At 38.1% G+C, this 17,253-nt stretch overlaps 2 protein-coding genes across 8 annotated transcripts in view; one reads left to right on the plus strand and one right to left on the minus strand.

Annotated features, from left to right (window-relative positions):
- LOC127427968 (uncharacterized) overlaps nucleotides 1-10,108 on the plus strand; it is a 75,243-nt gene extending 65,135 nt beyond the window's left edge. Inside the window, exon 2 of the mRNA XM_051675973.1 lies at nucleotides 9,251-10,108. Within this exon, the coding sequence (XP_051531933.1) occupies nucleotides 9,251-9,758 (508 nt within the window). The 3' untranslated portion in view covers nucleotides 9,759-10,108. The remainder of the gene's footprint in view (nucleotides 1-9,250) is intronic.
- Nucleotides 1-17,253, minus strand: part of LOC127427965 (liprin-alpha-2-like) — a 155,944-nt gene that overhangs the window by 7,571 nt on the left and 131,120 nt on the right. For 5 of the 7 annotated variants that reach the window (XM_051675967.1, XM_051675962.1, XM_051675964.1 and 2 more), the window contains exons 14-23: nucleotides 16,710-16,936; nucleotides 12,742-12,970; nucleotides 8,021-8,056; nucleotides 7,676-7,806; nucleotides 6,955-7,073; nucleotides 6,737-6,818; nucleotides 2,740-2,821; nucleotides 2,339-2,539; nucleotides 606-668; nucleotides 293-319 (exon numbers count right to left, since the gene is read on the minus strand). In XM_051675967.1, the coding sequence (XP_051531927.1) occupies nucleotides 293-319; nucleotides 606-668; nucleotides 2,339-2,539; nucleotides 2,740-2,821; nucleotides 6,737-6,818; nucleotides 6,955-7,073; nucleotides 7,676-7,806; nucleotides 8,021-8,056; nucleotides 12,742-12,970; nucleotides 16,710-16,936 (1,197 nt within the window). The remainder of the gene's footprint in view (nucleotides 1-292; nucleotides 320-605; nucleotides 669-2,338; nucleotides 2,540-2,739; nucleotides 2,822-6,736; nucleotides 6,819-6,954; nucleotides 7,074-7,675; nucleotides 7,807-8,020; nucleotides 8,057-12,741; nucleotides 12,971-16,709; nucleotides 16,937-17,253) is intronic. The other 2 variants (XM_051675965.1, XM_051675966.1) reach the window with 2 other exon arrangements.

Here is a 17,253-nt window from a genome sequence, read left to right on the forward strand (position 1 = left end):
ATATTCAATCTTACAGTACATACAGACTTATCCACAAACATTATTATTGTCATCTATCCTTAATTATTCCAACAAATGTGGGTATTTCAGGCATAAATAATTGCATATTTTCATATGACATTCACTTGAGCTCTCAACCTATTCCATATGAAGTTTGTAAATTTCTTCTCAGGCCATGCATAATATAACAGATTAATCTGTATTGAAAGTCTCCATTCTAGAAAAAAAAAAAAGGTTAATGGTGAGGTCAGTGGAAGGCTCTCTGTCATTGAAAGGCAGAGAGCTCTCTCACCTGAGCCCAGCTTCCTTCCTCATTCTCCTGTCAGTCAAATCCCAGAGTGACAGCGTGTTAGAGCACAGAGGAGACACTGTTAGCAGTATACACTTCCAGTTAAATAACTCCCTGAGCTCAGCCCAGTTAGAGTAAAGAGAGTGGACACCAAGCAACAGCAATAGAGGTTGTTACTAAGTAACACATTTATTGCAAAGTAAATACTGAATACTGTTGAGTACAGCACAAAACACAGTTAAACACATAAACATGCAAACATCACACAAATGTTTAAAAAGTACACTGTTCGGGAAGTGGTCCCAGATGGACTAACCATTTTGGTGGAGGTTGCCATATTTTCCATCTCCTCATGAGTCACCCACACATTTCCGGAAGACTGCACAGAGAAAAAGAAATACACACACACATACGATCACCCAAGGTGTATTCCTTTAAAGTAATGTTATGAGTGTGTTTACAGTGACTCAATGTCTGAAATGGTTTTCTGGAGTCCTGAATGTGACAGCCACTGGTTGAGCTATCTTCCTGTTTGCTTATCTCTAATTCAAGCCCAAAAAAACCAGAGGAAATTACAGAACTGCAGACTTAAGAGAAGGCCTCATTTTCTCAGAGCAATGAAAAAGAAATCAAACAAAGTAGGATTAAACTGAGCAGGGCAAGAGGAGAGAGATGGAGATATGCTCAGAGAAAGTGGGAAAAAAGACAATGGATCAGTTATAATTTTTTTTCTTAATTTTTTTGCGTTATATGAATAGTTCAATGAATAGCAAAAATTTAAATTCTGTCATCATTTATTCAGCCTCATGTTGTTCCAAACCTGTATGACTTTATTCTGTGGAAAACAAAAAAGTACAAAATGTTAAATAATATTTTCACTGCCATACAATAAAAGATAAATTTTTGTTGTTATTCAAAGATAATCTTCCCCTCCACCGAAGCTCTGAAATGGACTGCAAAAATCAATGAGATTTGATGCCAAATGCCATTGGTCTTGTGACCAAACATCATTGACATCAAACTTGATGCAACACATCTAAAGGCACCATATTTGATCTGAGAGCTTCAGCCAAGGGGAACATATTCAATGAGTAAATTAGTACATTTCAGTCTTTTTCGGTTTTTTTTTGTATTTATTTATTTGATAATGTCAGTCCCTATACACTTTGACTGTATAAAAACAGAAACCAGGATATTTTTTTTTTCCTTTAGTGATTTTCTCCCCTTTTCTCCCCAATTTGGAATGCCCAATTCCCAATGTGCTCTAAGTCCTCATGGTGGCGTAGTGACTCGCCTCAATCCGGGTGGCGGAGAATGAATCTCAGTTGCCTCCATGTCTGAGACCCTCAATCCGCACATCTTATCACATGGCTTGTTGAGCGTGTTACCGCGGAGACATAGCGCGTGTGGAGGCTCACGCTATTCTCCGCGGAATCCACGCACAACTCACCACGTGCCCCACCGAGAGCGAGAACCACATTATAGCGACCACAAGGAGGTTACCCCATGTGACTTTACCCTCCCTAGCAACCGGGCCAATTTGGTTGCTTAGAAGACCTGGCTGGATTCACTCAGCAAGCCCTAGATTCGAGCTCGCGACTCCAGGGGTGGTAGTCGCCGTCAATTTTCGCTGAGCTACCCAGGCCTCCAAACCAGGAATATTCTTAATTAAAATCACCTTTTATGTTCCACAGAAGGGAGAAAGTCATACAGGTTTGGAACAACATGATGGTGAGTAAATAATGACTTAAGTTTCTGGATGAACTATTCCTTATTCCTATTCTTTTTTTGGCATTTTATAGAGAAAGTAAAGAAATGACAGGGTATGACGTGGGAACAAGATCGGGCATGATGCTGGCTGGAACCCACATTTCACACATGAGCACCACAGCTCAATGTGTCTGAATGTTACATGCTAACTGGTAGACCACAGCATTGAGTAAGACTGTGAGAAGGTAAATTGACATATGACCAGCCCTGACTAACTTTTGCCTTATATTTGTTTGACTGTACATACAAAAGTGAGTAGTTTAAGGGCAGCGCACTTACTGTGCGTGAGGTGAGAGGAGCCGATGGACTAGTCAGTGACACCATCTCTTGAATGGCCAGTCTCAGCTTCAACCGATGGAGTGGGTTACTGATACCGATCTCTCGCTGAATCTCTGTATCCGACAGTGCTGACATGATGGCGCCGCTCTTTACGTTGGCACGACACGCCGCCACGTACCAAGCTGGCATGCCCACCCACAGCTGGAAGATGCAAGAGAAAAGATCGTCAAAATGCATCTTCGTTATCTCCCTCATCATCAGAGCGAGTAAGTAATTATCGTAATTATTGTCATCCGCATCCACCTCCCCCAGTGATTTGTGTGATTACAATCATGGAGATCATGAGTGCTGTGCTCATTACTGCACTGTGTGAGTGATTATGGGAGCTGATCTCTTTGTACCTCGAGCCAGGAGACCACAGTGGGGCCATCCCACTGAGCGAAAGGAAGTCCTTTCCTCCTGGCATCCTCCAGCAACTCATGCCTGTTAGAAGACAAAAAAGGTCAGTGATTGGAGGAAATCCTGTATAACCCCTGAATTAATCAAACTCAAATCAGTCTGAACATTGGAAGCATAGACCGTTGTGGTTGACAGATATGGGGTATCTAATTTTCAATGCTGTGTGCATCTCTAGAGTGCAGGATGGCTGAAAAATATAGTTGTTGTTTAACTTCAAGCACTTTTAGCACTGTGGACTTCTAGAAAGTAGTGTTTTTTTTTTTTTTTTTGTCCATTCTTGTCATTTTTTTCCTGAAAGTCCTGGAAATTTCAACCACGGTGTCATTTCCACCAGAATTCAAATTCTGTATTTTGTTTAATAACATTCTGTGATGGAAGTGACAGTGATGGAAATTATATTTTTAATGTTTTTGAAACTTGTTAAGGCTGTTAAAGCTTATTTTTTCCCCCAAAACATCACTTCAATCATGCTCTTCACTGACACTTTTTTGACATGGTAAACAAACACACTAGCTGATTAGGGGCAACATTTTTGAGAAATGAACAGAAATCATTTTCACACAATAAATATTGAGATAGTTTGTTTATTTCACAATTTATTTTTTATTCATTTTAGATTATCATAGTTTTATGTAATCATTTCTGTTTTCATAATGGATTTTCATAAATGCATTTAAAAAGTACCAAAAATACATGATGAAAGGCCTGGTAAAAGGTTTCTTGTTCAGTTTTAATGAGACCATCATAACACAATAAATAAACAAACAAACAAATACATAAATAAATAAATACATAAATAATAATAATAAAAAATAAAAATAAAAAATAGGTGAAATCTGTTCAGTAAAAATAATTTTTAATACAAAATCAACCCATGGGATGTGAAAGAGCCTGAAGTTGAATATCAATATATCAATTCTTTTTGTAACTATTTATTTATACAATATTTTTTTGATCAAAAAATAACTTTAATAATAAAATTGGTTTATATATTTAATTTATGTTTCACATTTATATTATAATATTATTTTTAATAAAATATTTTCTATCTATCTATCTATCTATCTATCTATAACAGTTAGTTCTGGTCATCGAATCTGATTGGACGAGAGACGTTCCATGAGTACTGATGTTCTCACACCATCAACACTCAGATGCTTCACTGTGTGTATCACTCCGCTTGTGTACGTGGCATTCTACACTGAAGTGTAAGAGCAGTGCAGATGTGTTAAGAGCTATATGTGTCTCTTTACAATTAATATTGTGACATTACATATTTTAGCCAGCAGGCGGCAGCAAAAGACAATTTTTGTGTTTAATTTTAGCCAGTTAGCCAGTGAGTCAGCGTCACTCAGTGTTTACATTCAACAGCACTACGTGATCACTCGTATTACTACTACACTACTAAAGCCAGGAAATAGCTTTAAACGGCTTTAAACTAACAACTTCAGCATTAAGGCTCATCACAGCTGAGAGACACAACAGACTGATTAATTACACAAACTCAAGGCGCTTACCTCTTACCGGAGTTTCCACATTGGAGAGGAAATACTGTTCAAAATGGCGGAGGAGATTGCGGTTTCTATAGTGAAAGACTCTTGCGCACCGGCTACCTTGAAATAGGGAGAAACACCCCCGCTCGGACGGCTATTTTTCCACTGAGAAAATAGGATGAATTTCACCAAAATTGCATTATCTTCAGAAAGCTGACTAACAGACTACAGTATCATCAGCAGGTGATCGCACACGCTCTCTCTCTCTCTCTCTCTCTCTCTCTCTCTCTCTCTCTCTCTCTCTCTCTCTCTCTCTCTCTCTCTCATATATATATATATATATATATATATATATATATCTCACACACACACACACACACACACACACACACATCCTTGTTTCTCCAATAACATGTTAGAAACAGCCCAAACTGTGATACTAGTTCTAAAGTGATGTTTTTTGAGAGGCTTGGACACATTATTTGTTTTGAACCGGTAACGGCAGATTCTGATTCGTCGCATAAGAAAGTAGTTCCATGCACGAATGCCTTTTTTATGACCGTACTCAGTTTTTTATATTTTTTTTAAATTTACTTGTTCATTGAACTATTGTATATAAGCAATATCACACTCGCAATCGTGCTATACGGCCCTAAATCAGCACTGCTGATGTAGGGCAACATTGCACTCTTGCTCGTGTGATATGCTTATATACAATTTATATATATATATATATATATATATATATATATATATATATATACCCATACACACACTGGAAGCCAGATGTTTGGAATAATGTACAGATTTTGCTCTTATGGAAAGAAATTGGTACTTTAATTCACCAAAGTGGCATTTAACTGATCACAATATATAGTCTGGACATTAATAACGTGAAAAATTATTACAATTTGAAAACAATGTTCAGAACTTCTTAAACTACTTCAAAGTTCTCATCACAAAATTCTCCATGTGCAGCAATGACAGCTTTGCAGATTCTTGGCATTCCAGCTGTTAGTTTGTCCAGATACTCGGATGACATTTCACTCCACGCTTCCTGTAGCACTTGCCATAGATGTGGCTGTCTTGTCGGGCACTTCTCATACACCTTACAGTCTAGCCGATCCCACAAATGCTCAATGGGGTTAAGATCCATAACACTCTTTTCCAATTATCTGTTGTCCAATATCTGTGTTTCTTTGCCAACTCTAACATTTTCTTTTTGATTTTCTGTTTCAAAAGTGGCTTTTTCTTTGCAATTCTTCCCATAAGGCCTGCACCCCTGGGACTTCTCTTTACTGTTGTATATGAAACTGGTGTTGAGAGGGTAGAATTCAATGAAGCTGTCAGCTGAGGACATGTGAGGCATCTGTTTCTCAAACTAGAGACTCTGATGTACTTATCATCTTGTTTAGTTGTACATCTGGCCTTCCACATCTCTTTCTGTCCTTGTTAGAGCCAGTTGTCTTTGTCTTTGAAGACTGTAGTGTACACCTTTGTATGAAATCTTCAGGTTTTTTTGGGGCAATTTCAAGCATTGTCTAGCCTTTATTCCTCAAAACAATGATTGACTGACAAGTTTCTAGCGAAAGCTGTTTCTTTTTTGCCATTTTTGACCTAATATTGACCTTAAGACATGCCAGTCTGTTGCATACTGTGGCAACTCAAAAACAAACACAAAGACAATGTTAAGCTTAATTTAATGAACCAAATAGCTTTCAGCAGTGTTTGATATAATGGCAAGTGATTTTCTAATACCAAATTAGCAATTTAGCATGATTACTCAAGGATAAGGTGTTGGAGTGATGGCTGCTGGAAATGTGGCCTGTCTAGATTTGATAAAAAATGACTTTTTTCAAATAGCGATGGTGCTGTTTTTTACATCAGTAATGTCCTGACTATACATTGTGATCAGTTGAATGCCACTTTGGTGAATTAAAGTACCAATTTCCTTCCGAAACAGCAAAATCTGTACATTATTCCAAACTTTTGGCTGCCAGTATATACTGTATATATATATATACAGTATACTATATATATATATATATATATATATATATATATATATATATATATATATATATATATACACATATATATTAACCCTTAAGTGGTGGTTCCCTCTTGTATTAATTCCAAAACCAAGCAACAGCGATATGATATGACTCTACAAAGAGGACAGTAAATTATCCTCAAATGAGACTTTCTTGTCCTGTTATTAGCCTATTATTAAACGTTATTTATTCACTTGTTTATCTACAGAAAATGGCACTTTGCCATCCAACTGATTGTTAATTTGCTTTAACTGAGCTGTGTAATTAGGTTATAAGGATAAGGTCAGGTTAGTGAATGCCTCAGGATGATGTGAAAAGTGTCAGGATGAAAGGACCACTCTTCCTGAGTGAGAATTAGAAAGGGACACCAGAGGAGATTAGGGGAGACCTACTTTTTCTTCATCCTGCGGTCTCTCTCTGCCTGTGTGCCCAGTTTGCTCAAGGTCATGGTATCTCCAATACCCATCTCGAAATCTGTTCATCACAACATACAGTACATGTTAAAACACAAAAGGAGTATACAGTCTTAATTTACTGCTTCTATGCAATAATAATAATAAAGAAAGTTTTTTGCATTTAATGTGTGTGTTTGACTTGAGTTCCTCTGTACCTGGAATCACAGGTGGTGTCATCTGGCCATCCTTGCTCATTGGCTGGTCAAAACGCGCTTTTTCCTTCTTGCCAAAGAGGCGGCCGATGGAGGACTTTATGCCCTTCTTTTTGTTTCCCCTAGGCATAGAGAGAGATAGAAAGAGAGACATTGCGTGCCTTATTTTCACACTTAGGGGCTGTTCACACAGGATGTGTTAGATTCAAAAACAGCGAGAAGCAAGTCTGACGAAATGTGTACACTGAAAAAACTGAAAAATAGTGCAGTAGAATTCAAGAACCCATCCTGTATGAATGGCCCTATACTGTATAACATTCTCTTTTCATGCATTATAATTTAAAATTGCCCATTTAAAAGATCACAGCTAACAGTGGAGATCTCAAAAAGTGTAGATTCTCTAGAGAGAACATCAGGAGGTACATAATTACTAACAAGGCCTCACTGATGGCCAAATTATTATTATTATTTTTAAACAAAAGATACAGAGAACATCGTTACTATTAGACAAATGTGGACAAGAAGATGAACAAAGGCATGCTGACAGTAATTAACTGGTTTATGGAGCCATAGTCTCAAGAGCAGTTGAGTGTATGTGTGTGTGTCTGTGCCTGTGCCTGTAACAAACTCTCATCTGTCCTCAAGCGAGCCTGCTAGGTAAATGATGTCTAATCTAGTTCAATCAGGGACGTGATAGGCTGTGGCTGTGTGTGAGTGTATTTACCCTCGGCCATCATCAAGGCTTCCTGTTAGCTGAGCAAAGTTCATTTGATCTAGTCTGAGGCTGCGAGGGGAGGATGGGGGCGATGTCTCACAATTTATGGTGGCCTTGTCCTCTCGAGCCTCCACGGGGGACTAGGACAAAAACAAAATTTTGCAACAACACCTCTTGCAAAAAGCTAATGACAACAAATCTTCACCCACACACCACCAAACACTCATTAATACCATTAATACACACATACACTTCATGTTCTTCACATTTGTCACCTGCACACATACTGACTTGGGGAAAAAAAGCAAGCAGGTCTTCTGTTTAGTCATTTAGAATTGAAGACAGCACACTTACAGCCACCTTCCTGCGGTGTTTCCTTAAATCACTCGGCTGATAGCGTTAGCAGGGAGAAATAGACAGAAAAGATGCAGGTAGACAGATGATTAAATGTTAGCACTGTTAGAAAAAACAAATCTAAATAGTGTAGGATTCAACACATGGAATAAGAAAAGGAAGCAGGGTCAGAGATAGAGGAGAAACCCGTGTGTGTTCGTTCACAGACAGGGTCTAAAATTAACACTTGCCAAGCAAAAAATGCAAGTAAAAATTGGCTTTGACGAGTAAATAAATTGAGTGGCTGGAAACTTTATTATCTGTTGTGATTTGCACATCCTCTAACAACTTTTATCTCAGTGGAACATTTACTGTAAGATGTTTATCTAGGATGCCTGAAGTTTTTTTTTTTCTTCTCCAGATTTCTATGTGGCGACACCTATGTGAAATATTCCTTGTATTAAGCCACCAAAACAACTACATTTGGAAAAAAATCACAATGTCTTCATGTTTTTGTGACAGATGATGTTTCACAGGAACACTGAAGATAGCTTGTATATGATGCTGAAAGTGACACAATAAACCATGCAGGTTGTCAAAAAGAAAGATAAAAACAGCTAAATAAACAGTCATAACAACAAAAACATATATTTCTAATAAAAATAATGCAAAATACAGTTTCATGGACAGTAACAAATATTTGGAAGAAATCCTTAGAAATCTTTTAAAATTTTCGTTTTAATAATAGATGTATCAAGTTCATAGAAATTACATTTTTGTATCCATGTTGATTTCATAATTTGTTTCATCCATTATTTTTAAGATTTAATGAATTTATAAATGTCAATTGGTGTAACCAAGTAAAATATATGAAAATACTTTCTTTGCTCCTTCAATACACATGAGTGTACACAACCTAATAATTAATGAATCAAAAAATAAAAAACATATTTTGAACATATTATATACACTATATTGCCAAAAGTATTCGCTCATCTGCCTTTAGACGCATATGAACTTAAGTGACATCCCATTCTTAATCCATAGGGTTTAATATGACGTCGGCCCACCCTTTGCAGCTATAACAGCTTCAACTCTTCTGGGAAGGCTTTCCACAAGGTTTAGGAGTGTGTTTATGGGAATTTTTGACCATTCTTCCAGAAGTGCATTTGTGAGGTCAGACACTGATGTTGGACGAGAAGGCCTGGCTCGCAGTCTTCACTCTAATTCATCCCAAAGGAGCTCTATCAGGTTGAGGTCAGGACTCTGTGCAGGCCAGTCAAGTTCTTCCACACCAAACTCGCTCATCCATGTCTTTATGGACCTTGCTTTGTGCACTGGTGTACAGTCATGTTGGAACAGGAAGGGGCCATCCCCAAACTGTTCCCACAAAGTTGGGAGCATGGAATTGTCCAAAATCTCTTGGTATGCTGAAGCATTCAGAGTTCCTTTCACTGGAACTAAGGGGCCAAGCCCAGCTCCTGAAAAACAACCCCACACCATAATCCCCCCTCCACCAAACTTCACAGTTGGCACAATGCAGTCAGACAAGTACCGTTCTCCTGGCAACCGCCAAACCCAGACTCGTCCATCAGATTGCCAGATGGAGAAGCGTGATTCGTCACTCCAGAGAACGCGTCTCCACTGCTCTAGAGTCCAGTGGCGGCGTGCTTTACACCACTGCATCCGACGCTTTGCATTGCACTTGGTGATGTATGGCTTGGATGCAGCTGCTCGGCCATGGAAACCCATTCCATGAAGCTCTCTACACACTGTTCTTGAGCTAATCTGAAGGCCACATGAACTTTGGAGGTCTGTAGCAATTGACTCTGCAGAAAGTTGGCGACCTCTGCGCACTATGTGCCTCAGCATCCGCTGACCCCGCTCTGTCATTTTACGTGGCCTACCACTTCGTGGCTGAGTTGCTGTCATTCCCAATCGCTTCCACTTTGTTATAATACCACTGACAGTTAACTGTGGAATATTTAGTAGCGAGGAAATTTCACGACTGGACTTGTTGCACAGGTGGCATCCTATCACAGTACCATGCTGGAATTCACTGAGCTCCTGAGAGCGGCCCATTCTTTCACAAATGTTTGTAGAAGCAGTCTGCATGCCTAGGTGCTTCATTTTATACACCTGTGGCCATGGAAGTGATTGGAACACCTTAATTCAATTATTTGGATGGGTGAGCAAATACTTTTGGCAATATAGTGTATATATATATATAGCTCAGTGAATTCCAGCATGGTACTGTGATAGGATGCCACCTGTGCAACAAGTCCAGTCGTGAAATTTCCTCGCTACTAAATATTCCACAGTCAACTGTCAGTGGTATTATAACAAAGTGGAAGCGATTGGGAATGACAGCAACTCAGCCACGAAGTGGTAGGCCACGTAAAATGACAGAGCGGGGTCAGCGGATGCTGAGGTGCATAGTGCGCAGAGTCGATCGCTACAGACCTCCAAAGTTCACGTGGCCTTCAGATTAGCTCAAGAACAGTGCGTAGAGAGCTTCATGGAATGGGTTTCCATGGCCGAGCAGCTGCATCCAAGCCATACATCACCAAGTGCAATGCAAAGCGTCGGATGCAGTGGTGTAAAGCACACTGCCACTGGACTCTAGAGCAGTGGAGACGCGTTCTCTGGAGCAACAAATCACGCTTCTCCATCTGGCAATCTGATGGACGAGTCTGGGTTTGGCGGTTGCCAGGAGAACGGTACTTGTCTGACTGCATTGTGCCAACTGTGAAGTTTGGTGGAGAGGGGATTATGGTGTGGGGTTGTTTTTCAGGAGCTGAGCTTGGCCCCTTAGTTCCAGTGAAAGGAACTCTGAATGCTTCAGCATACCAAGAGATTTTGGACAATTCCATGCTCCCAACTTTGTGGGAACAGTTTGAGGATGGCCCCTTCCTGTTCCAACATGACTGTGCACCAGTGCACAAAGCAAGGTCCATAAAGACATGGATGAGCAAGTTTGGTGTGGAAGAACTTGACTGGCCTGCACAGAGTCCTGACCTCAACCCGATAGAGCACCTTTGGGATGAATTAGAGCGAAGACTGCGAGCCAGGCCTTCTCGTCCAACATCAGTGTCTGACCTCACAAATGTGCTTCTGGAAGAATGGTCAAAAATTCCCATAAACACACTCCTAAACCTTGTGGAAAGCCTTCCCAGAAGAGTTGAAGCTGTTATAGCTGCAAAGGGTGGGCTGACGTCATATTAAACCCTATGGATTAAGAATGGGATGTCACTTAAGTTCATATGCGTCTAAAGGCAGATGAGCGAATACTTTTGGCAATATAGTGTATATATATATATATATATATATATATATATATATATATATATATATATATATATATTATTATTTTTTTTTTTTTTTTTTTACAAATATCATAAATATTTGATCCATGAATATCAATAAATTTTCTTAGGGCTACTTCATTTGACCTGAAAAAAAAAAAAAGAAAGTAGCCTTTTCATAAAAATATCAAAATGTTGGATCTTTTTTTTAAACTAAAGGGGACTTGAGAGGCCTTCTCTGTTTCAGAAATTCTGTAACAGAATAGCTGCCGGCATGTTGGTTTCAACACTAGAGATAGACCGATTAATCGGTACCGATAAATGCTTTTTGGTACTATCAGTTACTGGAAAAAAATATATGCCGATAGTTGCCGATATTTTCTTTTTCTTTTTTTTTTTTTATTGCTTATCAATAAATCTCATCTGGTGAAATAAATACATACAAAACTCTTCATCTGGTGAATCTATAGGCTATAAAAAGCTTTATTTGGTAAATGCTCACATATAGAGCATCATAACGGAGCTAAATCTTTGTCATTTCAAAAGAAGAGTCCCCGGTTTATTTCGTGCTTGTTTGAAGTAAAAAAGTCCCGCGTTATGCACCAAATCTTTTTATTACTGGGATTTTGGTCACACAGTAAACTGCTTTTGGGATTTTATTCATTTTGCAGCCTCACTGTCTGTGCCCTTTATAGTAGGAAAGAATAAGATATTTGTTATTATTATTTAGATCGATTTAAAAAAAAAAACTATGGGCTGATTAATCGGTTATCGGCCTTTTCCACCAACTTCGTTATCGGTATCAGCAAAGTCCACTATCGGTCGACCTCTATTCAACAACTGACATGACAACTGATTTGGTGGACAAATGTTTTACAAATAGTACTAATATTTTAAAAGAATTGTTTCACTGCTTTTTTTTATTTTATTTATTTTTTATATATAATAAAATATTTTTCCACACTACTTATGCCAGCATTTATTTTTTCAAGAATTTCAGCTTTTAATTTGCTTATTTATTTATTTATTTTTACTCTCTCTCTGGGCAGTTACAACACTAAAACATGTTTTACTTTAAGCCCCAGTAAAATATCACAATGATTTTGAAATTCATCATAGAAGAGGAGTGAATTGCATTTTTAACATATTTTTGAATAATTTAAAAGATCCAGATAAAAAAAAAAAAAAAAAAGGAGTGTCATGTCAATGTCTCCTTTATAACTGGTAAACAATTTGAACTTTGAATTAAGATGTCAGTGGTTGTAATTAAAATTGCAATATTATTACAACTGTTATTAAGAGTTAAGATTGGGTTATTTGTAAAAGAAGGCCACACAAATTGGAAAATAATCTGGTGAGACATGATCACACAAGAACTGTTCATGCATTGTCTGCATGTATGAATTGCACATGTGGTGAAGGGCTGGTCAGCCTCACCAGGGTCATGATGCCCAACTCATGGGCTGTTGAACCGGACATCATCTTGGGTGTTGATCGGCCGCTGACAGGAGGTGAGGAGCTGGCCAGGGAGAGGGCGGTGACGGATGTGGGGATGGAGGAGCGCGGCCGCAGAGTCACATTGAGCCCGTCCATACTGCCGCTGTTCACCCGACTCTCAATCTCATCTGCCCGCAGCTCTGCTGATTCCCTCTCCACCTGGATCATTCTGAGAAGAACAGAAAAAGATAGATAGAGAGAATTAAATCAAATGACTTCTGGCCTTTACAAGTCTTTTTATCCAACGAGAATATAAACAGTATACAAAAAACAAGTTTACATGTAAATTATGGTTATAAACTAATGTTAAACAATTCGATAACCCTTTCTATGAAGCCTGTATGTGCAATGCATTATGAAGGTATTCATAATTCCTTATATAATGCACCTTTAATCAGTTGTGTTATGTTCTCGTAAATACTTCTAAACACAGGTATAATTAATTATACTATTTACATATTTGTTTAAAGGTGAAGTGTGTATTTTTATTTTAAGTTAAAATACTGTCTCTTATTCTAGCTGCAAGGTATAGTTCACCTATAAATGAAAATTCTCTCATCATTTTCACACTCTTATGCCATCAAAGATGTTTATGACTAAATACAAACAAAGATTTTTAGAAGAATATCTCAGCTCTGTCAGTCCTTACAATGGTACAATGGGTACCACATTTTTCAAGCTCCAAAAGCACATAAAGGGCAACATAAAAGTAATCCACATGATTTAGTAGTTAAATCTATATCTTCAGAAGCAAGATGATAAGTGTGGGTGAGAAACAGATCAATATTTAAGACATTTATTACTAGCAATCTCCACTTTTACTTTCACATTCTTCTTCTTTTGTTTTAGGCAATTCGCTTACTTCATGCATATCGCCACCTACTGGGCAGGGAGGAGAACCTATAGTAAAAAGGACTTTAACGTTGATCAGTTTCTTACCCAGACCTATCATATCGCTTCTGAAGATATAGATTTAACTACTGGAGTCTTATAGACTTTTATGCCACCTTTATGTGCTTTTTGGAGCTTCAAAATTTTGGTACCCATTCAGTTGCATTGTGAGGACCAACAGAGCTGAAATATTCTTCTGAAAATCTTCGTTTTTGTAAAGCAGAAGAAAGAAGGTCATATACTGTACATCTGGGATGACATGAGGGTGAGTAAATGATGAGAGAATTTTCATTTTTGGGTGAACTATCCCTTTAAAATATCTCAAACAGTGGTTAGAATGATCTATGAAAAGATACAATGCATTATGAAAACCTTTAAAATACATTGAGAACTCTTATATAAGGCATTTTTTACACAGGCTTCATAAAATATGTTACCAGATCTTCTCTTCATGCAGTTTTCATACAGTGGAAATGCAGTCGGTTGAAACCTTATGAGTTCATCCTACAGCTCAGTCTGTGAGCCATCACATCACTGCACATTTCAGGTGATAGGTCTGCTATTATCTGGCATTTATATTCATCAACAACTCAGAATCAATCTTTGTGATGGGCAGATTCAGCATAGTGGCTCTGGTTCACAAGTATTGTCATATAAGACAGATGTTCTACTGCCAGCACTTTCCTTTGTGCTGCTGAATGGAATCCAGACAGCTTGGTATCAGGACAGGCTTCAGAGGACTGCTTGTATTTATACTGAGGTTCTGACAGTTTCTGTTACCGTTCTAGTTCTATCTCTAATCTGCCAGAGCGGAGAGCTGCCAATGTGCTCTTTTGGTCTGCCTGCAGGGTCTAAGTCATTTTGAAATCTGAAAGGTCAGTGAATTTGAGAAGAAAGTTGACTCTGCTGTAACTGCCCATGTGTTTTATGAGTGTGTTTAACACTCAGTAAGACACCTGAGCCTGAAAATTGAAGGATCAAAGCTGTTATAATTGCATTTGAATATTAGGTCTCTTTGTAAGTTGCAAAATCTGTCAGGGTAAATGTATTCATATTGTAGGGAATTTTTGTGAAGCATAACCCTGAAATCTGTTTAAATTTATCAGTAACACATAAGTGTGATACAGGCTTTAGATTTCTCTACCATTTTAAAGGGCTTTTTAATCTGCCAGAAGATAAAGGAGCCATACAGTATACTTCTGTAGCATTCCCCAGAAGCCCATTTATAGTTAAAAGAATAGTTCACCCAAAAATTAAAATTCTCTCATCATTTACTGACCCTCTGACATGTGATTGACTTTCTTTCTTCTGCTGAACACAAACGAAGATGTTCAGAAAAATATCTCAGCTCTGTTGGTCCATTCAATGCAAGTGAATGGTGGCCAGAACTTTGAAGCTCCAAAAAGCACACAAAGGCAGCATAAAATTAATTCATAAGACTCCACTCATTAAATCCATGTCTTCTAAAGCGATGTGAAGGTGTGGGTGAGAAACAGATCAATATTTAAGTCCTTTTTTTACTATAAATGTCCACTTTCACTTTCACTTCCACATTCTTCTTCTTTTGTTTTTGGCAATATGCACTTTTCATGCATATCACCACCTACTGGGCAGGGAGAAGAATTTATAGTAAAAAAAAAAAAAAAAGGGCTTTTATTGATCTGTTTCTCACCCAAATATATAACATCACTTCTGAAGACATGGCTTTACAGGGTTGCTGCAGAGTTTTTAAAATGAAATATAAGAATTTTTAAGACCTTTTTCAAGACCTGAACAAATAAAATTTATACCGTATCCCCATACCAAAACAAACCAACACAATCTCAAAATAAGTCATGTATCACAGACTCTTCCTTAAACAGGCAGGGGCACACATTCAACATAGCCTTAATTCTTATCAGTAAAACAGGGTAGGATATATGCAAGTTTAAGACACGTTTTCCACATATATCTCACATTAAAATGAAAGAGAACAGAAAATTCATAGCATGGATATTTTAACTTTAAAGGCTGAAATATTCCTGGGACTCTTATTTTGAAATGTATGCGCTTTACTTCTTCCAGCTGCTCATTCAAACAGATAAGGGAAATAAAATGTGCACTCCTACAATAATCTAAAACGCATGACAATATAAACAATTAAAAGTAAACGTCATATGTCATCAACACTATATCGCCATCAGCAACAGTTGATCATTAGTAATCGCTTGTCATAAATTTCCGATATGGCCTAATGATAACGAACTGCTCTGCAACAGCAGGAAACACTCACAAGCCCCTGCGTGCTTGGAGAAAATACAACAGTGCCGCGTTTTCACTCTGAAGGACGTAGTGCATCCATTTATTTAATCAGATCATAATCTTTTGAAGTCTGATAATCACATTAGGTCATATCAATATTCCTGTTTTTCTGCCCCAAAATTTAAGACCACTTTAAATGAAAATTAAGACTTTTGTTGTATAATTTAAGATATTTAATACTTTCTATGACCTTAAATTTTGGAAAACTGAATTTAAGACATTTTAAGACTTTTAAGGATCCGTGGGAACCCTGATTTAACCACTGGAATTGTGTGGATTACTTGTATGCTCCCTTTATGTGCTTTTTGGAGCTTCAACGTTTTGGTCACCATTCACTTGCATTGAATGGGTCAACAGAGCTGAGATATTCTTCTAAAAATCTTAATTTGTGTTCAGCAGAAGAACGAAAGTCATAAACATCTGAGACAGCATTAGGGTGAGTAAATGATGAGAGAATTTTCATTTTTGGGTGAACTATTTCTTTAAATAATTTTTCGTTTCAGAGGACACGGATTAAACCACTTGAGTTGTGTAGATTACGTTTATGCTGCTTTTACGTCCTTTTTAGGAGCTTGAAAGTTTTGGACCCCATTGACTTGCATTGTACAGACAAAACACATCATACATCCTTAAATAAAATATTTTTGTTTGTGTTCCTCAGAAGACACAAAGTCCTTTTTGGGCAAACTATCCCTTTAAGAGTCTCTATTCTTTACCTTATCTCCTCATTAATGGCATCGAGCTGTTCCTGCAGCATGAGAGCGAGTGTCTGTGCATCTGAATGTCCACTGGGAGACAGCATATCGGCTGAACTGAAGATGGTCTCACGGTCTTCGTCGTCCAGATCTGACAGCTCAGTATCGCTGCCCATTAGGTGAGTACGGCTCGCACGCAAGCTAGAAGGTTGAGAGCGATCCCAGTCCTGCTCCACCATCGGCAGAATCTGAAAACACATGCCGCCAAAAGACACATGGATGAGGTTACAGAAACACAGCTTATTAAACAGGTATTATTCAATCATGGAATTCCAAGATATTAGTGGAGGAGAATGTGCTATCAGCTATGCTTTATTTTGGATTAGAGAAAGGCTCCTGTAGCTCATCTGGTAGAGCACGGTGCTGGCCATGCAAGGGAATTGCTGCTCTCGGTGGCTTTGGATAAAAGCGTCTGCTAAATGCATAAAATGTAACGTAATATTAATAAGTAACCCAGAACTTACAATGAACGCATCCAATGAGGCAATAAAGGAAAGAGAAAAAG

This window comes from Myxocyprinus asiaticus, chromosome 37 (assembly GCF_019703515.2).
Source record: "Myxocyprinus asiaticus isolate MX2 ecotype Aquarium Trade chromosome 37, UBuf_Myxa_2, whole genome shotgun sequence".
Lineage (NCBI taxonomy): Eukaryota > Metazoa > Chordata > Actinopteri > Cypriniformes > Catostomidae > Myxocyprinus > Myxocyprinus asiaticus.